General features: G+C 42.4%; 1 protein-coding gene across 9 annotated transcripts in view; it reads right to left on the bottom strand.

Moving 5' to 3' along the window:
- The window catches only part of Scalloped (TEA domain transcription factor 1 homolog scalloped), a 189,553-nt gene that overhangs the window by 4,970 nt on the left and 159,893 nt on the right, over positions 1-24,690 (bottom strand). For 8 of the 9 annotated variants that reach the window (XM_076815558.1, XM_076815561.1, XM_076815555.1 and 5 more), the window contains 5 exons: positions 13,967-14,097; positions 3,594-3,749; positions 1,563-1,778; positions 936-1,165; positions 617-851 (listed from right to left, as the gene is read on the bottom strand). In XM_076815558.1, coding sequence (XP_076671673.1) covers positions 617-851; positions 936-1,165; positions 1,563-1,778; positions 3,594-3,749; positions 13,967-14,097 — 968 coding nt within the window. The remainder of the gene's footprint in view (positions 1-616; positions 852-935; positions 1,166-1,562; positions 1,779-3,593; positions 3,750-13,966; positions 14,098-24,690) is intronic. The other variant, XM_076815563.1, reaches the window with a different exon arrangement.

The raw sequence follows: 24,690 nt of genomic DNA, 5'->3' as shown, positions 1-24,690 counted from the left end.
AACAACAGATCAATAAAAATCCATATGGGAAAACAGTTTGCAATAGTTTTCAATTATCATCTGATTTATCGTAATAGATTGAACTTTAAATTTGCATTTACCGAAAACTAAGAAATAAGGACTTCAGTTCAGTTTCACTAACAAACCAATGATATGCACCTTTGCCCCATTTATTTTCACACATCTGTTTACATATACGCAGGCTGTATTTAAAACCAAATACGCTTGAAGAAATAATGTGTTCCTCGAAAACACTGTTAGCTACAATGAATCTCTGCCAGGGGGTGGTAATAACAGAACGTAACATATAATTATATATCTATAAGATAGAGACTAAAAACTGGCGTGAGTACTACGCATCATACACGTATGATTACCTCCATGTGCGGTGAGAGCGGATATATCGGCCGCATATGCTGCGGCTAGCCGCCATACACTCAATATATTCACTGTCACCGCTTACTAAAGTTCACAAGCAACTAGAAGAATTGTAAAAATTCCTCCACCAGCAAACGACTAGAACTACCCGATAGATAACGCATATGCCCGTTACGACAGACGACAAAACGCCACAGTGTCTGAAGAGAAAGAGTACGGTGACACGAATGCATCGTACCTGAAGAATGGTGAAATTCTCGAGGACGCTGTTCATCATGTACTTTTCCGGCAGGTGCTTCAATTTGTGTATGAAGTTGATCATGTACTCGCACATTGGCGAGCGGCTAATACGATAGACGAACCTGCCATTCTCGAACCTAGCGTATTCCGTTTCCACTTTCTCCACCACCTGTTTTCCAAAAGAGCAGACTTTGGTCGAACACGTTATCGTCATGTTCTCGTTGCTCTCGTACCTGTCGAGGAGCGCGAATATACATTATTAACGGGTAAACCCCACGGAACCTTAGGCACAAAATTGCAAGATTTCGATCACTCACTGGCTCGTCACGCCGTAGAAGGCCCCAGCCTCGTCCTGGATGTTCGTATTGAGATCAGCCCAGAATTTAACGAGGAAGAAAGCTGCCTGCGGCCCTTTGTCGTAAAGTTCCTTCAGGCCACCCTTTTTCTCTGGGAATTTGTCGTATATCTGCCTGACGTCAACAGCCTCTAGTAACGGATCCGCGTAGGTCGCGGATCCTCCTATGTGGACGAACAGGTGTTTGTGGTACTGGAAGCAAGAAAACATATCCCAACGTTCATTAATGTCACAGTGGGACTTCCGATTAGTCAAGCAAATGGGGTAATTCAGGTTTCCTTCGAGCGCTGCTCGAACACGCCTGACCCTTTACCAAGAAGCTAAAGCGACCCAGCAATGGTACGATCTAGTTGCATGTACCTCCTTCAGATTCAACGGACAGATATTAAACAAGATTTTATTTACGGAAGTTCAAACAACCTGGATTCCCCTCGCCTCTATCACTTCTTCTACAGAACATGAAGCTTAAATTCCATAAAGAGGTTCACCGGTTAGTTGCAATCCCTAATTCTGAGTCGTAGGATCACCTCTCACTTCATTAGCGCCCGTTTCGCCCCAAAAATGTCCCACTTTGCGCGGATGTACTTACAATATCCTGGTCTCTCTGCTGGTCCATGTAGGCCGAGAACTCTACAAGCCTGAGCTTGTGGGTCGCAATGGCACGTCCTTCCCAGGGCGGGGGTGGTTGGGCCTGGACCATGTCACCGCTCGAGACCGCCGTCGCTGGCTTGCCGGTGTACGCCGACTGCGAGAACGGCTTGACATCCTGGGACGTTCCCGGCTGCAGACCCGGCTGCCAGAATTGCTGAAACGTCGATATCTGTTTTTCTTTTTGCAACGTCGATGAGCCGAACGGTTCGCGCGCTCAAACGCTTCGGACTACATCTCGGGCGGCCGAGGGTTGTTCTCCGGGACACGGAGAACGTCGCGGGACGCGACGTTCCCCGCGAACACCATCGGACCCCGAGGTGTTTGCCGAAAGTTTCGAACGCGCTGATTGCTGTCTTGTTGGAAGAAGAAATGAGGTGTCTTCCAGCTCGATCGTGCTCGCGAGTACCCTGCAACGTTGGCTCGACCATGAGGACTTGGTTCACCGAGATTCGGGACCGCGCATGGCGGAGACTTCGAGACGGGGAACCGCGGCGATCGTGCGAAGGAAGAGACCTCATTTTCCTCCGCGAGCCATCGAGCCCTCGGGCGAGAAACAATCGTGACGCTTTAGAATGGAGCGAAAGAAAATACAACAACAACAACAACAAAAAGATTAAGATACGAACATGAGTGAAGGGAAATAACAGTAGTCGTATTACGTGAAGAGAGAAAGACAGTTTGGTAAGCCACAACGACGCCTCGCAACGTGTAATTATATTAAAAAAAATACGTATATGTATATATATAAATATAAAATACGTGTATGCACGTGTGTATTTATGCCCAGGTGATACATATGTAAAAGATAGAGCGACGGACAAATTGAACAATACACAACAAGGGCCCCCACGGGCGTAGCAGCAGAGAGCAGGGGGGTTCGTTTCGTGAGGATGGTTAGTTTTTGCCGCGCAAGCTTCCATGATTAAGAGACAGAAAAGAAAGAGATGGAGCCCCTAGTCAAAGCCGCAGAAATGCTTCCTTTTCTCCGCTTCTCTTTCCTCTTCTCTGGACGACAGCCGCGAAGTGCAGCGCGGACGAGAAGGTAAGAACCGATGAAAGGCGAATAGAAGCAGGTAAAAAGTGAGGGGGAAAAAGAGCGTGTGCGTGCGTGTCAGAGAGAGAGAGAGAGAAGAAATGAAAGGAACAAATCGAAAGATGGAAATCCAAGTAGTACGTTCGTTTCCCTTCTCGAAGAGGCAAACTTCTCCCGAACGGCTCGAATATTATATTGCAATAAAACGCGAGAAGGAAGCGTCGATTGAAAATGATAAATTCAAGGAAATTCGCACTCGCTCAACCGTTATTAATGATTCTTAAACTCTCGTCGTCGTCCAGGGTCCAGAGACGCTTCGCAGATTAATTGACACCCAACAATGGACACCGCGGCGAACGTCGAAGCTAAAAGCCATAGGAACATTCTTCGCTGCTTGAGAGGCGGGCTTGCAAAAGCAAAGTGCCATCGATCGTGTCGTTGTAGCACGGCAGAACATCGGGTCAGTCGACAAACCACACAATTGCGATCGCCCCCCAACCCCCCACCCCCTCGCAAGCGGATTAAACGGTTACAGGGCGAAGCGGTTAGAAAAACAGATACGAACTTCAAAGAAGAAGCCAAAACCGTAGAGTGCAAGTGATCAAAGTCTCCATCCTCGAGACGACGAGACACCGATCGTTCGTCCTCTAACTGATCAGGAACGTGTGAACCGATCTAGCGCGTATTTCCCCACCGCTTAGCGAGGTAAGATTACAGAGACCCTCGCGAGTGCTGCAGAATTCGCCTGGCGCGCAAGCATGGAGCACTGTCTGCCCGCGGAGGCAGCGCGATCTTTCTCTCTTCCCGTGTCCGGCTAATTGCGTAAGCACGCCGTGTCTCGTCGTCTCACCCCGAAAAGCTCGTGGCTCCTTCGAAAAGAATCACAGGCCGCTGAAAAAATTTGTTTCCAAGGGGTTTCCCGTGATCGGGACTTACCGCTCCGGGATAGGAGACAGGGGTGGAAGCGTGAAGGGCAAGGGGCCCCACGAGGGCGGGGGGCATCTTGTTGTGTATCGCACTCCCAGCTGATACTATCTGGGCGCTCGACATGCTCGACATTGTCTGCAGCGCCTTCTCCTTGGCGGCATGATCCTAACAAATCGTCAAACCGATTACAACGCGTTGCCGTTTAACGGGTAGTACCCACCCCCTCCCCATATACCCTTCATCCCTTCGCAACACCTTATTCGTACGCTATAGAATTCGTCGCTCGACGCCTAGCGCCGCTGGCTTCGCTCAGATTTCAGAACGATATTAATTGCTTATGTATTGCTTCGCTCAGCCGGGATTCGATTAATTCGTCGGGAGAAAGGAAGTAATGGAACGCATGGATTTTTAGACGTCGGTTCTTTAATTCTGTACGACGATTTTTAGAAATCTTTCAGGATATTTACAGATTAGGTGTAAACGGTGTACTGTATTTATGGAGTGTCGCTGGATACACGGTTTAGTGATTAATGTGAGAATCACAGGGCTCATTGTCTTTCAGCCGCTGCAAAATGATCCCTCCGTTCGGTTACAGGCGTTTTGTGTCTCTGGTTTCAAATAGGGCATTATTTTTCTGTTCGGATATCTCGAGACACTTTATGATTTAGTCCCGGAAATTTAGTTTCATTTTCATATTATTGGGAAGAAGAATTATTACTTTATATTATTTCTATTATTTCTGGGATCGCACTAATCGTTTCAATACGAGGTCTATCTCTGTTTGAATCCTTAGATACTTTTATTATATATTCTCTCCTGATTAACATTTTCAACTGCTATTGTACAGCGCGATGTATTCAGATCGTTAGAATACGAAGATACTCAAGTGTCCTCAGTCGCATGACGTACCAAATGGTGTCTTCGGAAAAACTGTTTATGTCGCATCCGCATGCTTACGACGCACAGAAGTTGTTTGTCGAAATCCAGGACATGGAAAACAATAAAAAAAAATCAGAAAAATAATAACGTACTTGTGTTCGACTCAATTACCTCTACCGAGGGCTACACCCCCCGGCAGAGGTAAATTTAATATACAATTAACTTTGCCCTGCATAATGTATTCACATCTATTTTAATCACTGGAAACGCCTAATTTTCGGAAAAGCAGATTTCACTGTGCGTACATTGGGAAGTTGCCACTTTGCCGCTAACCTAGGGCGGTATTCTTATTATTCTTAAGCAAATGCTTCAGCATTCGGCATCCTTTACTAGCTACTAGGTTAGCAGAGGATGCCGCGTGCTTAAGCATTTGCTTAACCCTTAACTGGTATACTGTTTTTGGCAAACGTGACTGGTATACTGGGGTCGTGGCAGACCCCAAATAAAAAAGGACACAGAAATTTTTAAAGTCGACACTAGAGCAACCACTATGAATATTTTCCTCTTAGGTAATGTAGAAAATAATAGAAGCGTAGAAAGTTAAACTATTATTATAAAATTAATTAGAAATTCAATTTACCAACTTAGACAACCGAAAATTCAACATCGAACTTTGGGTACTTGGGGTCACGAGCGACCCCAGGATACCAGTTAAGGGTTAAGAATAACTAGCGACTGAGAATACCGCCCCTAGTCTTAAAACTGTAAATATTTCTAAAAAAATTTATGCCGTGGAAGTATTTAATCTTAGAAATTTAAAGTTTCGAGGCTGCTACTGTAATTGAAAATCTCCCCTGCTATGAATTTCAAATTCGTTTAGAAGAATAATTTCTTAATCGAACACAACGTTTCACTTGCAAAATCGTTTGCGACGCCCAACTGCTTAATGCAAACAGTGCGGGGTTAATAAGTACTTATAGCGAGCTTTCCAAGAAGAGTGGCTCTCTCGGAACACGGAGAAGGATCAGACTAAGGTATCCAAGCGAAATCGCGATGGAGAGAAATAGAATAGGAATTTCGAAAACAACCGAGCCAGAATTTCATTCTCTATGGGGCCGTTGCTGTTCAGATTGGGCCGAGGAGATAGAATCAAATCGATAGGCGATTTCTCGTCGTTGCATAATTTCGTTATCGGCGGTGAATTCCCCCTGCCACTGTCGCTGTTTTAGCTTCACTGTGGTTGATGTCATCGATCGTTATTGAGAAACGGCAACGCAGTTGATTGCAGAAACAAGCTTGGTTTTGGGTCGCGAAATGCGCGGAAATTTTGCGCTTTTATCGGAAAACCGTCGTTTTAATCAGCGCCCCCTCTCCCCTCCCTGCCCCTCCCACCCCCCAACCCCTCTGAAAATCGCTGACGAAGCGAGCGAGCGGTTCGTTCGCGTGATATTCGGGAAATTGGCGTGTGTCCCGCCCCCCTCTGCCTCCCCCGGCGCCCCGACCCCTCACTTGGCTACAGGGCTTTTCAATTTCGTTCATAAATCCGTGATGGAAGACCTATTACAAGCTCCGCTGTTTGGAATGAACCGTGCTGCGTAACAATGCCAACAATAAAAGGGGTTTCGGTCATTGCGTGCATCGAAAAACTGTGAACTCTGGCCCACCGTCTCTGACCCCTTTCATAGCGCAAAAACTGAATCGTTACGTTTCCATGGAATTTTCCGCGCGGAAGAGCAATTGCCCCGATAAAGCGATTCATTTCGAAGGCACGCGCGAGCCCGCTGATAGAGGATTGATGTTATTCTTAAATTTAGTATCTCAGACGTTTGGCGCGTGTGCAGTGTGCAAGAGAAAGTCAAAGAATTCTGGGTGACTTTTAAAAAATATTCCATCGAGGATCGAACATTAATATTTGGAATACAATTACTAAGTGGAATGCACGCGTACAGGCGATATATCGATAAGACAGATGCGAGAGAGTAAGAAGTAATGGAAAACAATAATGTGCAATTTAGGATTTATTTGTAGACGTTTTTATTGTACCGAGTAAGCAGTCTGTGCGTAAAGAGGTGCTTAATTACGTGTCCTGTCAGAGAAGTATTGAGTTAATTAACCCTGTTCAAGTCCTTAGCTTTAGTACGCATTTAGGAAATTACTCGTTTAGACACGAATATTGCCGCATTCTTTAGTCCGAAGTCATTTAAGCTGGCCAGTAAAATAAAGAAGCAGTAATAAAACCGCAGTCGTTTGACGAAATAATCAGACGCGTGACATTTGTGCTACTGTATCGAGCCATTTAGTATGATTTGTGAATATGTAAGCAGCATAGTTTTGTTATACAATCGAGTTAAGAATGCTGATAGACGCCAAGTTCAGTGAAAGTGTTATGTTTCACTTTGGTGTGGTTATTCATCTAATGTAACAGATTGAACTAACAACATTTAGTGCCAATTCAAGATGCTCACTTCTCTATGTAAGCACGCATGTCCCACCGCATTTTTCGTTACCATACATTAAACTATTGTATTAAATAATCGACTATCATTTAATATTCGCTGCTTCTTTGCTGACACGTGGGAAACTTCTTGTTCGATATTATTAACACAAAACGTAATGTCTACTATGAATAACATTAACCGAATAAAAATTAACCCGGCTCAACAATAAAACGAAATTCCATTTCGACTGTGAAGGAGATAAAGGCAAAATTGCAGGTGCATCTTCGCCGCAAAATCGACCAAAATTAAGATAAAAATTTCGAGAACCTTAATTCCGTTTCTTCATAAAAGGGCACATTTAAAAAGCTCTGGCAAAGCATCATCGCAGCAACTTATAAAAATGACAACAGCATCTCACGCGACGATGCCTTCGTTTTATCTACGAAAGCGTTTAAATTCCACGTGGAACCGCCGATTCAACGCGGCAACACTCGTACTTATCTTGAATTTTGCCGACAAGGGAAGATCCCGAAGCCGAAAATTAAAAAAATTCTGAAACTTCGTGAATATGTAGGGGATTTCCTCCTGATTACAACGCAATGTTTGTTTGCTGCCCAAATTCACTCGAGGGGGGTGAAATTAACCCCTGAAAATTCGTAAATTTTCCGATTTCGTGTTATAACTCGCGAACTGTAAAAGATAGGAAAAAATTTCAAGACAAAAGTTACTACTTTTAATTAGATCTATAATTTGGTAAAAAAAAATATTTTACAGTTCACGATTTATAACACAAAATCAGAAAATAACCAGATTTTCAGGGGTTAATTCCACCCCCTTCGAGTGAATTTGGGCAGCGAACAAAAATTGCGTTCTAATCGGGAGGAAATCCCCTACGTATTCGCAAAGTTTCGGAATTTTTTTAATTTCCGGGTTCGGGATGTTCCCTTGTGAGAGCCAAACGTGCCCCCGCGTACCTGGCCGCGTGAAGTGAGATTGTTTAGCCGTGTGCATTTCCGAGTACCCGCGGACAAAGGAGCGTAGGCGCATTTGTTCGGGCTTAATAGGCGGTGGCAGGGGCGAGCGTGTATTTGCGCGCGGCACACGGGCAGGTTTTATTCTCGCGCAGCGTGATTTATTTAAAAAAGGACGCGGACGGGCGAATTTTCGAATTTAAAAAACGATTATCGTGAAATCCGGGGCGCACGCGAAAAATCCATTTCGTTCCGCGGGACCGTTGTTCACCGGCCAGCAGCCGCCCTGAATCCGCAGTGGAAAATCAATTCGGTTAATTGAGAGGGAGGCTACCCGCGTACTCCTCCCCCTCCTTTTTTTCGCTCCCTTTCTGTCTCTTTTTCCTCCCCCTCTTTTTTTTTTAATTTCCGCGTCCCTGGTTCTCTCTATCCCTCCTGTATCGGCTGTCTCTGCCTGCAGGCCCTTCATCGCGCAAATACACGGGAGGAATGCAGGATTGGGCGGGTAACGGGCTGGACATGTTTATCGACATTCTGAAACGGCGCACGGTCGTTTTTGGGTATCAGCAGATATCGGGCTACGTTTACACCGCAACAATCAATTACAGGGTAATACCCGGCAGGATTATTTCGTGAACGGATTGCGCGGCCCTATCTGGGAAGAGTTTCCATTTCTTCGAAACGCGCGGCTCGGTTTGTCGCTCTTACAATTAAACGCGTGCCCTAAGTGGGCGGATGTAACTAGGACCAGCTGGGACATTTTTAGTCGAGTTTTATTCCAAGGGATGCGCTGATCGAGTAAATGTTTTACACGTGTCTCAGCGCCCGCCACAGGTAAAAGTTTATCAGAATATATTAAAAGAGAGAATAGCTAAATAGTCAAGGAAACGATTTCTATTGTCCACGGCTCTGTACAGCCTTTTCTAGGTTCTACACGCAATTAGCAACGATGCTGTAACTTTCTGAAGTTGAAGGATTCATGTTCCGAATTCTTTTTTCAGGATAATTAGTTCTGGTCCATGATACAAATCAATGCTGAACGTTAGTATGTTACGCTGTTGGACAAAGTGGTGGATATTTTTTTAGTGATATGCTCGGGATTCCCTAAATTCAGTGGATTGTATGCAAATATTACGTCGCAGTGGTATAATATGCACTCGCAAGCTGGAGCACTGCAGTTGTCCTTTGCATCTGTTAAAAGAAATCACGAATTAGGGACGGCGAAATGGCAACACACTTAAACTTTCCTTACAATGTTCTTAGAATTAGTGTCTATCTACGCTTTAATCTGTGTAGATACATTAGCGGTCCATTAGAAATATTTGAGACAGATGAAACGTGGAAATTAATTAATCGAAGAGGAAATTCGCAGAATTCTGACGTTGCTCAGAAGAAATTTTAATACGTTAGTAATCTGAATATATTAAAGCCAAGGAACTTGAAAGGAAACTGTCGGTAATAAAACATCATAAGCAAAATAACGTGCGCACTGGAGAAATAAATGGAAAGGAATCATATTTACAGACGAAGGGAACTTCATTTCCATGGCCCTGACAGTTCAAATGAGTATTACCATCATACACGAAAGGAGGAATTAGCAATTTCATTGTGATAGCAGCTGCTATTTTAATTTAATGTGCAAACATATTGCGAAGCGTGCGATGCATATTACTATGACGAATTTCGTATTCCAATGAGATAATGCCACCGACCATACTGCTGGAGTCGTTAAGAAATACCTTTCACGCAAGAATGTTCCACCTTTCAACTGGCCAGCGTTCTCCCCCGAATTAAATATCATTGGGAATTGTTGGGGGCAGTTTCTGCTAATCGTTTATAGGGATAACAAGTGTTTTCAATACATCGATGAATTAAAACAGTACCTTAAAGGCGACTGAAGGTAATATTCATTACTAAAGCAGATGACTGCAGTAGGTAATCTAAAATAGGGGAGGATCTACATATGAAAGGGTAAGGGGAAAACTTGAAATGTCACGAAACAGCTTTATGGAGAAAATTAAGTTTTAATAGTTTAGTCCACCAGTAAAGAAACAAGGTTCAATGAATTTAATTTTCTTATATAATTTTCTTCTTAAATAATTTCTTTCTTTACCTTCACGACAGAAGCTTATGCTCAGGCAAAGAGTGGGGACATTCCGTATTTTGTTCCAGTGTAGAGTAGACATTTCCTATTTTTAACCAGTAGGCCATACCAAATCGTTAACGTTATCTTACGGGGGTGTTTGAACTTTACAACCCTTTGTGAGTCGACAGTTCTGTAGTCCCAGTTACCACCAACAAAATATGCTATAAATCTGAATATCACGAAAAATGGACATTCCCAGTTTTTCCCCTTACCCTTCGTATCAGTAGCAGGATAATTGTACTTTCTTTTACGCATCAAGTTAGCTTCGTAGACGTGCCACAATTTTCATATCCCGAATTCGCAATGTTTCTTGATAGATAGGAAGGACAACTGCATATATTAGACAAGAACATAATCTTTTAAGCATATCATTGAAGTCTCAACCATACAAAATATGTTCACATTATCTCTTTACCCAGAGGCGTAAGAAATTAAACAGAAATCATCAACCTATAACAAAACTCACGTAACTCGATTATCATAAACTAACCAAAAATACTGAAAACTGAAACTAATACAAATCTACATAGGGGAAGCTCGGACAAAACCGGGTATGTACCTGGGTAAAACCGGGTCGTGCTCTTATTTTGTACACTGCCTCAAATTTTCCCGCGATGTTGCAGCGACGTATTGCCATGATGTACATTATTTCATCAACAAAAGATGATCGTGTTACAAGCGAGCTTATTAAGGTTATATCGGCTTGTGTGTTTTTGAGGGCTCTGATCTAATTTCCGATCACTAAGGAACTTCAAACACTTTTGACAGTGTTCAGGTAGATACTTGTTGGTGTGAATTACGTTAATAATTGTTGCATATTAAAGTGTAAATAATTAAAAGGTTTGTTTTTACTTCGCCATGGTATTGTTGATAATTCGTAATATTTAGAAAATTACTTCTTTTAATTAGATCAAACATTTGGTAAACAAATTATTTTGCAGTTCACGAGTTCTAACACAAAATCGGAAAATAACCGGATTGTCGGGGGTCAATTACACCCCCTTAGAGAGAATTTGGGCAGCAAACAAAAGTTGCGTTATAATCAGGAGAAAATCCCCTACGTATTCACAAAGTTTTGGAATTTTTTGAATTTCCGGGTTCGGAATGTTCCCTTGTTAGTATGGTACGGTTCATATTTTAAAACATTATTTTTTTGTATTTTTCCTTGTATTAAAAAAAGAAAATAGATATGTACTATTATTTGAAAAAAGAGTTTATTCTAATAAATCCCAATTACAATTTCTTTTTTACTTAATAATGTCAAAGTTATGTGATTTTATTCTTAAGGTCCCGACTTTGCCCCGGTCTCCCCTACCTACACCGTATCACATTATCTATTCTCAAGAAGGGCTCCCGAAGGGCCCCGTATTGAAGACCGAGTGTTTGTCAAATTGAACCGCAAATATTCCCATTTTCACAGTACATACCTACGTGGCGTCGATATCCCCGAATACGATCGTCTGAAAGTCGTTGCCACGCGTTCCACGGAAGTCGGCGGTGCCGTGGCCCGCAGCCTCGCGAAAGTTTGATACGAACTGTGAAAAAATACGGCCGCGGTACGGTTCGCCGCGAATGGTCTTTAATGGGCAGGGGGGCCGCGTAGAAATTAAATAAGGCGCGACCACAGGAAACGTAAACAGCGTGCCTAAAAATTCTTTTCTCGCGGAATAAATCGTAGGATCCGGGCGGGCAAGCAGGGCCGCGGTGGTGCTCGCCGCCGCGTGAAACGCGGAAACCAGAAAATTACGTCACACCGGACTGTCCGTACACCGGCTGGTTCTCTGAATAATGCCCACGGTATGCGGCCACTGCAGTAGCAGACGCAGTCAGTGCAATTGCAGTCGGCGATATGCCTGAAAGCGCGATTCCTGCGACGGGGGCCCTTTCCTGGATTCGTGGGTGAACTTCGGTACGCGTGACGTTTCATAACTGGCTCAGAGGTGCACCTCTTACGATCGTACGGAACAATTGGGACGCGTCGCTGTTAAAGACTGCATCGCGCGTCGTTTCTTACAATTTTACGATTCAACGAAACATACACTTTTTCCGACCTCGCCACTTTTTCTCTGGCATCCCCACGCCTAATAGAACGCTCTGGCACAGAAGACGCGTAAGGGGACTAGGCAGTCGAAAAACCGATTTTTTATTGCATTTTTCGAAAGTACTATCTTTTCTGAATAAAATGCCGCTTGGTTTGTATTAAAATTCGCAAAATTGTTGATTTGGCAGCTAGAAAGGTCAAGCAGTAACTTATAGCGTTGCGTTTGCCCGGAAACTTTAAATGTGTTTTTTTTTATTCCTTTTTTCTCTTGGTTTTCGGCTAGTTGCGAATGAACGGAGGATCAGATCGACTTGAAAAAATTACAGGATATGTAAAACATGTGCCATCTCCTGATAAACCTCTGATATGGTCCGAAAATATTCGAGATTTTCATACAAAAAATTAAAAAGTCGCGGATTTTTAGTAGCGCACAGACACGACCGAATTTTCTTGAAATAATCGCCGTCTTTTTGGGCCACCAATTTAATAATTCTGTTTTAATTTTAGTTTTTATTGGTTCCGCGGAAATAAGATGTAGGTATCGTCACCCGGGGCCATTTTGCGCCACAATTGCAAATTTTTCTGTATATTTTAGAAAAGATTTCAACTTTTGTTTTGTAAACTATATTTATAGGAAAATACAGTCTTTAGCTTTCATTTCATAAGTAAAAAGTTTCAAAAATCTGACTGCATTAAGTAGTCGGGACTAGTTTGTGCCAACATCGAACAGTTATCAAGGAGAATGGAAATATTACTTTCTGGGTTCCAAAATTTTCTCCTTCATTTAGAAACCACTACGAATTTCGTTTTTTTATTTAAACTATTTCCCTGACAATGGGGACTTCGGAGTACCTTCTGAATTCTGGTAAACCTTGTCGTGCATTTGCTACTTGCAGGAAAACTATTGTCTGATGTATCTCCTATCATAAAGTGAAGAGTACCAATATTTCGTGCAAGTAGAATTATCTTGTTTCTGGAGATGTTATAAATTCACCTATAAGCTGATGAAATCTACGTTCTAATTGGTCGTGGACAGTCTGTGCCACCTCGGCGTGAAAGTGAAAAAAAAAATGCGGGAGAAAAGGATGGAATCATTGGGTACGTGAAGTCCACTCAAAGGATTAATGTTAGATTGATTTGAAGGGACTCTCGCTATTTTAGAAAAATAGTTACCACGAATCTACATTCCCTATGAGTTCCCCTGAATTTTAAACATCGTTGTATCGTTGCAAAATTGTCCGTGGGAATGGGAAATAGACCAGCATGGTGATTCGTAACGCGTGAATATTTATTAATTACACGAAGCACTCTTGGACTGCTTAATTCGCGCGCTCGTTTTGCTTCTTTTTATTTCCAGGGGCCGACTATTGGCCGAGCTTGTATAAACAATGCACCCTCGTTTTCCGTCTGCCTCTATGTCGGCTCGCATCGGCGCGGCGGTGAATGCACCGTGCTGTGATTTATTAACAGCCACGCAATTGTTCCCAAATCGCTTTAATAATTCAGCTGTTGATTAAACGGGGCCCGGGTTCATTTTTACGCGTGATTTATTCCGTTACAAACCTCCCCGCGTCGCTCTTCATCGAACGAATTCTCTTTTGACAATTAAATCCCGGGCAATTCGGAATTCGCGGGGGGGAGAATTAAAAAACAAAAAATATTCGAGGACAAAAGAGAAAGAGCGAAAATATCGCGTACGTCGAACGGCCATATTTCTCTTTCATTAAACTCAATCCCAAGTTATATCACCGGCACTGACACCAGATGATGATTTTTATTTTCTTTTATCGTTTCCAAACCTCGCCGTTTATTTGCAGTTGGCTATTATTTAAGCTCGCAGACGTGAACGTAGAAGAATAAACGCGTTCCGCTAAAGACAGCGAAGAAGAATACGCGGGGATACTCACCACTTTGAGTTTCGCTTGGATTTCACGAAGTTTTCTCCTAGCGAGGACTTGTATGTGCGAAGAGACCTGCTTTCGCGTTCTCGTTTTGCCTGTCCTCAGTTTGATGTAACGGGCAATCAGCTCGTTACGGCCTGTAACAGTAGAAATCACGTCCGTTTCAGTAACTCGAAGGTATTGCTCGCCGATGGATCCATGCATCGCGCTAAATAAAAGCGGGGAACCCTGAGCGGTGTCAATAATTTTAGAGATCTACGTATTTAGTTCCGCGGCACTGACATGTTTTATAGAATTTATATCCGATAGTATTCGTTCGTAAGCGGTCAAGCTTGATTAAGCTAATATTCTACTGTTTGTCTCGAAGACACCTGATGAAACTGACACCGGTATTCTGAGCTCGACTTACAAGCGAAGTGCGCGAAGTGAGTCGTCAATTCAATTAAAATATTTCGCTGGGTCTTGACTTTTTTTTTTTACTTTTTTCTCATCATTCTCCCTGTAGGGAGAGTTATGTACAACACCGCATAGTTGTATAGAACACACGATACGTGAAATAATGTGTTAAACACATGCAGCGCGTTTATTAACAAATTGGTGAAAAAAGTTCTCAAAAGACTTTGCGACAGTATTTGTAAATGTTTGTTATTTTCTCCACATCTGGTTTAACCCGATTAACCCCACGAAGGGACGAATTTTATTCCGTACGAATTTCTGTAAAATTCTTATTGTAATAAGAATTATTGTAATAAGAATTATTGTAATAAGAATTATCGTAATAAGAATTATTGTAATAGGAATTATTGTAATAAGAATTATTGTAATAAGAATTACTGTAATAAGAATTATTGTAATAAAATTTTTATAGAAATTACAATAAGAATTTTACAGAAATTACAATAAGAATTTTACAGAAATTACAATAAGGATTTTACAGAAATTACAATAAGAATTTTACAGAAATTACAATAAGAATTTTACAGAAATTACAATAAGAATTTTACAGAAATTACAATAAGAATTTTACAGAAATTACAATAAGAATTTTACAGAAATTACAATAAGAATTTTACAGAAATTACAATAAGAATTTTACAGAAATTCGTACAGAATACAATTCGTCCCTTCGTGGGGCTTGATCGGGTTAAACCAGATGTGGAGAAAATAACAAACATTTACAAATACTGTCGCAACTTCTTTTGAGAACTGTTTTCACCAACTTTTTAATAAACGCGCTGCATGCGTTTAACACATTATTTTACGTATCGTCTGTTCCATATAACTATGCGCATACTAAGTCCGACCCAAAAGTAGCTTCTCTTATTTGAAACGAGATTAGAAACGTCCAGCTAAATTGCGGGCTCAATCTATGTATAATTGCGAAGGTCAAAGACTGGGCAGTAATGTTGGTGAGCTTTAGCAGAACACGATGGGTAAGTCTGACGCGCTTCAAGATCCGCTCCCAGTCTTCATTTTCCAAACACTGCGTGTTTCTTGTCCATCCTCTGTACTGTCCCAATAAATTGCGTGTCTATAAACGCGAACCAAAGCAAACATGACGCCTCTAGCAGTGGCGTAGAATCACCTGGAGACAATATTCAATCCCCTGCCTGGAGATTCCAACATCTTTGCTATCCTGTGCAACTTCCACTTGACGAGAAGCAGACCGGTCGAGCTCAAACAAACTTTCGACACCACTGGCAAAATAGACTCCCCGCATTTCTTCGAAGGGGCTGATGAATCATTTCAAACCAATCATCCATGGGGTATAATTAATAGCCTCGGTCTTATTCCAGTAGAGACGATTCATCGTTGCGCTCCAAAGTTAGAAAATTAAGTAGGTACCTACCCTTGAAGCAACTAACAAGCGAAGATCTCCAACCCAGAAATTCAAAAAATTATGAAACTTTGGGGATATGTAAAGGATATATAGATACGTATTACGCAATTTTTTCCGCTGTCCAAGTTCACTCTAAAGGGGTGGAATTGACGCCTGAAAATCCGGCTATTATCCGATTTTCTGTTATAATTTACGAACTGTAAGAACTATAAGTCACCAAATGATAGTCCTAATTAAAAGAAATAACTTACGCTTCGCGAGTTACAACAGAAAATCGGAAAATAGCCGGATTTTCAGGCGTCAATTTCACCCTCTTAGAGTGAATTTCATAAATTCCCTATACATTCTCTACATATCCCCAAAGTTTCATAATTTTTCGAATTGCCTGGTTGGGGAGCTTCCCTTATGAGTAACTCCGAATACTTCCTTGCTGCACGTAAATTTGGGAATTTATAATTGCCTCCACGGTTTACCCTCATCCCCAAATTTGTTCTCAGTCAAATGGCATTGAAAGAAAAGTGAGTAAGCTGACGAATAGCACATTTTGAAAATATATAGCTATTAGACGACACTCGTGCAAACCCTTCGATGAGTCTCACGGGAAGTGCGCAAAGTTCGGAGCATGAATTTGCTTTAAATTTATCGTACAACTACTACAGCTCGTGTATAATCGCGTGTTAAATGCATAGGGTGCGGAGCTGAAAAGTTTTCCAGAAAACTAAGTTCGCGGTTTGCTTTCGCCAAACCCGCGATACGTGCTCGCAAAGGTAAAAATGAAACCGTGACGAAAATGAAGTAATTCCACGCACGTGCACACACTTACTAATTTAATCATTTCCACCACTAATTATCTAAATGGACCTTATTCTGACACTCAGACCCAACTACCAGCTGTGACGAATAACAAAAGTTTAAACTCGATCTCTCAGAAAACTTTGAGTAGTTGGCACGTTGAACACAGTACTATACATAATATGGATCAGTTATATTCTAAATTCGTGCTCCCACCTGTGAACACGAGCAAAGCTTTTATCCTTCAACAATATGTACCTACACCTGTGGAAAGGAGAAACAGAAGGGTCGGAGATGGCCCGGCTTGTGGCGGTCACAGAGATGTAAAATACCGCGGTCGCTCGACGATCGAGCTGAATTTGAAGGGGGCGAAGAGCGTGACGGGGCACGCGAGCTTGAGTTAATTCGAGCGCGCGGTGCATTCAATTTTCGATGGCCGATGAAAATGTGCGAGGGCCTCCGCCCGACAATGAGCACGTTCCATTTGCTCGCTCGGCCGATTTTTATTTAATAACGCAAGTCGACCGAACACCGCTTTTTCCAACCCCACCCCGTAATGGCAATCGGCCGGCCGAATCGAGCGGCGCTTCGCGCTCTTCTCTGGATGTACAATGGTGTTGTTGCAGGGCTATCGAGCCGTGCCCGGAACGTCGAAAAAAAATCCGTCGACCTGCCGGAAACATAAATCTGTGATTAAACAATTTCACATATTTCGACCGCGCCTTTTGTGCGGAGGATTTCATTTGCGCGCTGTTTCACCGCGGGCGAACTTCCTCTTTTTTTTCCTCTCTCTCTCTCTACCCCGCGAAAACGCTTCATGTTCGCGTTATTATGCAGCGGAATGTGTACTCTATGGCGGTGGAGCTTTTGACAAATTTTCGCCTACGCACCACCGGCGAGCATGCGTTCGGAACAATTATATGCTTTTTCAACTTCTTCGGAAGCATCGATCCTGCTCGCACCGCTCAATGTGATTCTCGGTCACTACGAAAATGTAGTTTTATAATTACGCTTCGTGCTGGATAGAATTATCCTACAAAAGGGGTTCAGTGATATTTATTGACTGTCTTTCTTGCAGTTTGGCCTTTTGTGGGAACCAAAATGGCCATGGTCCTCGAAAAGTCTAACAAGGGAACATCCCGAAGCCGAAAATTAAAAAGATTCTAAAACTTTGTGAATATGTAGGGAATTACCTTCCTGATTACAACGCAATTTTTGTTTACTGCCCAAACTCACTCTAAGGGTGTGTAAATTGACCCCTGAAAATCCGGTTATTTTCTGATTTTGTGTTATAAATCGTGAACTGTAAAATTTTTTTACCAAATGCTAGATCGAATTAAAAGAAGTAACTTTTGTCTTGAAACTTTTTTTCTATCTCTTACAGTTCGCGAGTTATAAGACAAAATCGGAAAATAGCCGAATTTTCAGGGGTTAATTTAACCCCCTTCGAGTGAATTTGGGCAGCACACAAAAATTGCGTTGTAATCAGGAGGAAATCGCTACGTATTCACAATGTTTCAGAATTTTTTGAGTTTTCGAGTTAGGGATCTTCCCTTGTAAGTAGTTTTTATCTACTACCATCGAAATTGGAATATTTCAAACAGTGTAATCAAACAGGAATGAGGTATAAAGGTTTAAAACGTTTCCAGGACAAAAAACAGCTGATCGTTATCCCGGAGCAGTTGGTTTGATAGAATCAGTAGGATATAAGATGATACAATATAATTCTAACTTTATTTATTGTAGTCTTGTATTTTTATTTTTGATATCCTTCCACGGCAACATCCATGAGAGACTTGTACAAAATATAGAGGCAGGGAAGTCGTTTCAAAATTTCCCTCGCGGAAAATGTAACAAGTAGCTCTAAAAGACAATTTCCATGGCAAGAGGTCCACCTAAGTAATTCCAAAGCTCAACCAAATCATGAAAGGTCAATTTCAAACACTTCTACTCTCAGTTGGTGAAGATTAATGAAAATTCACAGGATAGATGTACAAGTATGCACATTTCTCGCCAAGGGAATTTTATTTAGGATCAACGATTTTGAACAGCAGCCAAACTGGGGCCATTGCGACTTTTAACGATTTATTCCGTCGTTTAAGAAGACTGTAAAGTTGCCCCTGGTCGAAGGCGGCTCGATGCGGTTGGATGGATGAAAAATACTCGAGGCAGATGCGATCTCAACAGGTACAATCCAACAGGAAATGACAAGCGACATTCAATCGCGAATATAATCTAAGGAGTAGGAACTAAGGAAAAGGAGAAAGGAAGAGAGAGAGAGGGGGGAACGATGAATTGATTTCTAGCCGATTGAATCGAGCAAATGGCATTCTATGTGGCAGCTTATCGTCGTTTAGATTTCATAGCTGTTAAGACTTTACGACCGTGCCCGTAAAACCGGCGCCAAACGACATCAGACGTGTCGTAATAGAAATAACGTTTGGTAATCAGAATCAAGCCACTCCGATGTACAAGTGGGTAAAAAAGTTTCCATACGTCGTGCGTGATTTCTTATAAAAGAAAATGGCGATAAAAGTCAATGGCTCTACCTGACGGAGCTATTGCCAGACATTTTTAAGCGAAGTTGCAAATTTTTAAGCAGAGTTGAAGCTTTGTAAGTTGCACGTTAGAGGATGTGTTCAAAGCGAGCTTTTGAGCAGTATTTTAGTTTTAGGTAGTATTTTAAGGTGCGTCGTGTTTGAACTATACTCGAGCTGCATAGTGTAAGCTGTAAAAGAGGATGTATTCTTAGCAAAGGATATACAAACTGCTGCCAATGCACATTCTGCTGGACAAAGTCGGAGTGGAAAAATCTGTCGACGCATACGTTGAGCTCCTCTACTACTTCCATTCGCTCGCCCACGAAGTACACATCTATCGCGTCACAACTTAAGTAGCGTTCACCCATGATATCAAGATGTTAAGAAGAGTGTCTAATGAAAACACTATTACGACTGTTACGTTACGCTATCGACACCACTGTTCTCTTTCCACTGAGGACCCTTTCATATGAAACAGCTGTGTGATTCGCGATTAGGGAATTCAATCCCGGGATCCCGGCTGTTTTTTGGATTCCATTTTTATATTTTTCAGTTGTTCATAAGGTAATTTACGTTTTTAACAATTCTCGAAATTCTCGGGATAAGTTATGACTTGATATATCAAATCCAGGGAGTTTTGGAATCCAAAAAACGAGAGATTGGTATTTAGAACATACTTACATATATCCTAGTTTGCTCCACTTTTTTTTTACACGAGCTTTTCTTTACCATGTGAATATATTCAAACTACAAATCACCAAGCACAACATTGTCTCGCGTGAAAAGGTCCTAACGTACGACATCAAAATGCTATGACTCAAAAAGCAAGCATTCACAAATCCCTGTTTACACGACGCTATTTTAGCAACATAATTAGTGAAATACGCTGGTAAAGTTTAGCCAAATAACTTGGAGAGTAAGGGGAAGAAACAGGGAATGTCACAAAACAGCTTTATCGAGAAAATTAAGTTTGACTAGTTTAGTCCACCAGTAAAGAAATAAGGTTCGATGAATTCAATTTTCTTATATAACTTTCTTCTTAAATAATTTCTAATTTTACTGTGGAGTATTTGAACTTTATAACCCATTGTAATTCGACAGTTTTGTAGTCCCAGTTGCCACCAACAGAACGTGCTCTAAATCACAAAATCGCAAAAAATGGACATTGCCAGTTTTCCCCCTTCGCTTATGACAGCTTCACACATTACTTGAACCCTAAATCTATCCACCACTGAATTATGCCAATCCTTGAAGATTCTATATTACAGAGAAGCTATGTTAAATAGTCACGACCATCCATTTAATATCTAGCTCGTATCGAATTCGCGCGAGGGCGAAACACTTTTAAGCAGCAGGGGTGTTCGGTTTCGTTTACGATTTCTCGGGGCAAACTCGAAGATCCTCGAGGCTTCTCGGAACAGGCGGGGGTGGTTGTGCGCGAATAGCACGCTGCAACGACGACTGAAGGAGACGGGGGGAGAGAGCAGAGGCGGAGAGAGTGAGAGAGGGTAGAGGGATGACGAGGGAGGAAAAAGGAAGGGGGAGGTGCGGAGAACTCTGAAGCATCGGGAGGAAAATATTCGAGATTCCAGGCGAACCACGTGATGACTCAATTTTGCAAAGACCGTTAAATGGCCCGCTATGAACCACGCGCCAGTACTGGTCGCGTTCCTTCTCTGTTTTTGAAGGCCGAACATTCTTCGCAGGGGGTTGGTTCTGCCGACTTAGCTGCGCGCGGGAAAGGCTGTTACAAAGAACTTATTCCTGCTTCATTTGACTCTTCCCGCTTGCAACAAGATATTCGAAACCATCGCTTTTCTTCCCGAAGTCTGGTTAAGCGAAGGATGAGCGCGATGAAGCTCCGTTTATAGAATGGGAACGATTACGGCATTCGTGAAACAGCTTTTCCTGGACTTGCACGCTGAATAGGATGTAAGATTCAGCTGGTACACGCGTGGAGTAGCGAATATGCGTTATTACAAATTGTTCACAATTCAGGAGAAAAAAAAAGTTAACCGAGCTTAGCTAATTGGTGTCCGAGAACCTGATTTCCCCATTTTTATAAAACATTTGCTAAATGGATATCGTACAGCAGCTGTTACTTGATTGGTCCACGGCATTAATTATTAACTTTGAAATTGCACGCCCATATCATGTAGGTATCACTGAGTTATTTTCAAATTACACTTTTCCGATATTTACGATGCATTTAAAAGTCTGAAATCATCCTACGCATCGTTAACAGTTTATACGCGGGATCGAGAATGACGCCTCTGTACAACTCCGCAATTTAATTCTTCCCTCTTCTTCTCTTTATTTATCGATTACACTCCTTGTTTAAAAATTCATGCCGGACTGGAACCTGTCATTTCCGATTCATTCCCAACGCACCCCACGTGGTTCTGTAATCAATCTGTAAGTGAGTTATCGGTCGACTAGAGACCACCCCTGTGCATTTAAAAAAAAACAACGGGGGAATTTAAAAGAAGAGGGAAATTATCGCGTTTTAAACATAGGAAATGTATTAATGCATTAACTCGATTTATCCGAAGGGGACATATTTCCAAATAAACTGGCTACATCATCCCCGGTCAACAGATCAACGAAATAAACTGAATCGCGATAAGCCTGCCGATGGTGTAGATTGAACGTGACTAAAGGGTGCGACACAATGCACCGAATTAAATCAAGAAAGTCCAAGTTCGAATCGTGCGACGAAAGTGGCGGAAGGGGAAGCGTAAAGGGGAGGTTCTCCCTCGGGATACAGCTTGGTTCGAAACGAAGACCGATCGCTATCCGAGGATGTAGGTGTGATCAAAAAGATCGACGATCGATAAACCGCGCGTACATGACTCTGACGGGAAAAGTTACGTGTACGGTGAGAGAGCGTGCAGGAGAAAAGTAGAAAGGGACGAAGGAAAGCGATAGAGAGCCGGAGAGAGAGAGAGAGAGAGAGAGAGAGAGAGGGAGAGCTGAATACGCGTCGCGACGAGCAATCAACGTAAATTACTTGGCTGATGCACAATTTAACAAGAAGGGCCATTATGATCTCGAACTCGAAGTAACGAGCACAAGAGCGCTTTCTCCCTTCCCCTCTGGTCACCCGCTTGCCCGTTGCGAGCCAGTTCACAGAAATCCACCGACAGCGCCGTGCAAACTAGTGTTTATTGCAAGAAGGCCCGTGTAAATTGCTCAAAACAACTAGGGGATCATGTCTCCGAGCAAATACTACGGAATAGATTGAAGTCAGAGATAGAAGAAGCACCGTAAATTCGCTCGTCGCTACTTTTACCGCATGCTCAATTTACATACAGGCTGTTCCACGATTATGGGACAAGCCGGGACGAAGAGACTCGTCGTACCATGAGGATTTGAAAAGCCACCTATGAAAGACAAACAGATGTAGGTGTACGTACACTATTGTCAATTCGCAACGCTTAAATTAACGGTATCACTTCGAATGAGTTCCTCTTGCTATTAATCGTGGACCGAAAGGAACTGACTATTCAAAGCTGAGCTTGATAAGGGTATCGATGGCCATCACAGTGTGTCAGGTGCTGTGAAATGTGGAATCATCTTATTAAGAAATAACGTCATGCAAACAGAGCCTATTTGTCGATGCCACAAGTGTTGCTGCGAATAGCAATCGTCAAGCGCATAACTTTTGGTAGTTCGTTATTTCTGATTTGCAATAAAAAATTAGCTGCATTTACCTAATTGAAGATATCATTTGAAGCAAACTGTAATTTGTTCGAAGATATCGTTCTTAACTCGTTCGCAAAATTATCTCGTCTGAAATCATTTGTTCTCCATAGATCTCTAAAACTTTATTACCCTCTTATGCGTGTCAATTATTAATTTGCGCTCATGTTCGAATCACTCAAACCTGCTCGAACGATTCCTATCGAAAGATGCATGCGCGAATAATGGTGGGCAGCTTGCGCTCGTAGCCACCCTTTTTCTCCTTCGCCACAATGACGCCCGTGGAACCCGATACGCCCCCGTGTGCAAGGTAACTTAACTGCGAGTTAACTGCAGAGGGGCCGAGAACGATGGCGATCGAAGGAGGCGGATAAAAAGCGAGTGGAAGAACGAGAAACGGGACTCTCCTCCTCGTTCTCCATCTGTTCGCCATCAACGCGCTAACGAAAGATGGTCCTCGGTCATACATCCGCGGAGAAGTTCACTAGCCATGAAATACTCTATCCACATAAACTCGAAACCCAATGGTCTCACTTTGATCTTCATGGTAGCCCAAGCAGAAAAGCGATCCTTTGAGCCAAAAGTCGTAAACACTGGCCCCATAAATGTCTTCAAACAACTGGCTGCCTATGCGAGCTTGACGTACGTCATTTTAATTTTTAACGACAGATGCGTTGCGTTAAAAGATCCTGCTCGCCAACTCACTTCACTGACGTTCCAAATAGATTGTACAATAATTGAGGAGTCGAAGTGGCACCTAAACGATGTAAGTGTGAAGGAAATGAAAACTCCTTTTTTTAAGGGAAAATTATGTAAATTCGTAAGCGCTGGAATAATTTATTTACACAAGCACCTACGTCGCTGCAGTTGAAAAGAAACTACTGAGAAATTTCACTTCTGGCACTTGCATCATTTACTACTTCAGCTCCTCAATCTTAATCTTAATAATATGTAAAGCAGAAAGCTTTTATATGTTTGTGTGTTTGTCTGTCGCCTAAAAACTTGTGAACGATAAATTCTGGGATCACGAAATGAGCCTCAGCTCATTATGTCTTACTAATCCAGATAAATGCGACTATTTTCACAAAAAAAAAAATTAAAAAGTAAAATCAGAATCTAAATTTCAGGCGAAGCTGAGTAGTAAAGCTAGTTAGCAATAAGATAGAGAAGTAAAGTGGTAGTTAAATTTTCAAACATTCCAGGCTTTCACGTCTCCTAATTTTAGGAGTTTATAATCGCCAGGCCAATGAAGCCATTTGTAATCGACTCTTCAAGTCCGATAGGCTGGCAAAACATTGACGTCCGAATGGTAGGCTGCTTCATGGAGTAATAAGTGAATGGGGGAACACTTTAAGAGTAATTAATTAGGGCCAGTGTACTACGTGCCATCTCGGCAGTCCATTTTCAATTATTCGGCCCTCTAGGAGAACCACCAAGCGCAGTGTCGTGTACGCCACTGCTAAAAGCACACGGATCAACAGTCTTGGTACTTAGCCGACGTTGACGGAAGGGATCGCTTTTGACATGCTGAGGATCCCGCGTTGCAGTGGTCCTCAGGGTATTCTGGACTTTACCACCAAGTACCGTCGTTAATCGATGCTTCGCAAACAGTGCCCTCCCCACGCCGGTTCTCCAAGTCCCGAAGTGCGTTTAAGCTCGTTTAGTCAATTAGTAATCGTCGAGCAATCCGATCGAGTCGAGGGATACTCGAAAAGCGAGGCTTAAAGCTCCTTTCACAATGTCCCGCGCCACGGCCACTTCTCGAAGACGATTTTACTCGGTGCGTTCGATTCGCGTGTCCCGAGACACGGGGAGCGGAGTGCGAACGTATGATACATTTTGCGAGCGATCTCCGT

This window comes from Andrena cerasifolii, chromosome 6, assembly GCF_050908995.1.
Source record: "Andrena cerasifolii isolate SP2316 chromosome 6, iyAndCera1_principal, whole genome shotgun sequence".
NCBI classification, from domain to species: Eukaryota; Metazoa; Arthropoda; class Insecta; order Hymenoptera; family Andrenidae; genus Andrena; species Andrena cerasifolii.
Note: the sequence above shows the minus strand (reverse complement) of the source record. Positions and strands in the feature narration are given on the sequence as shown.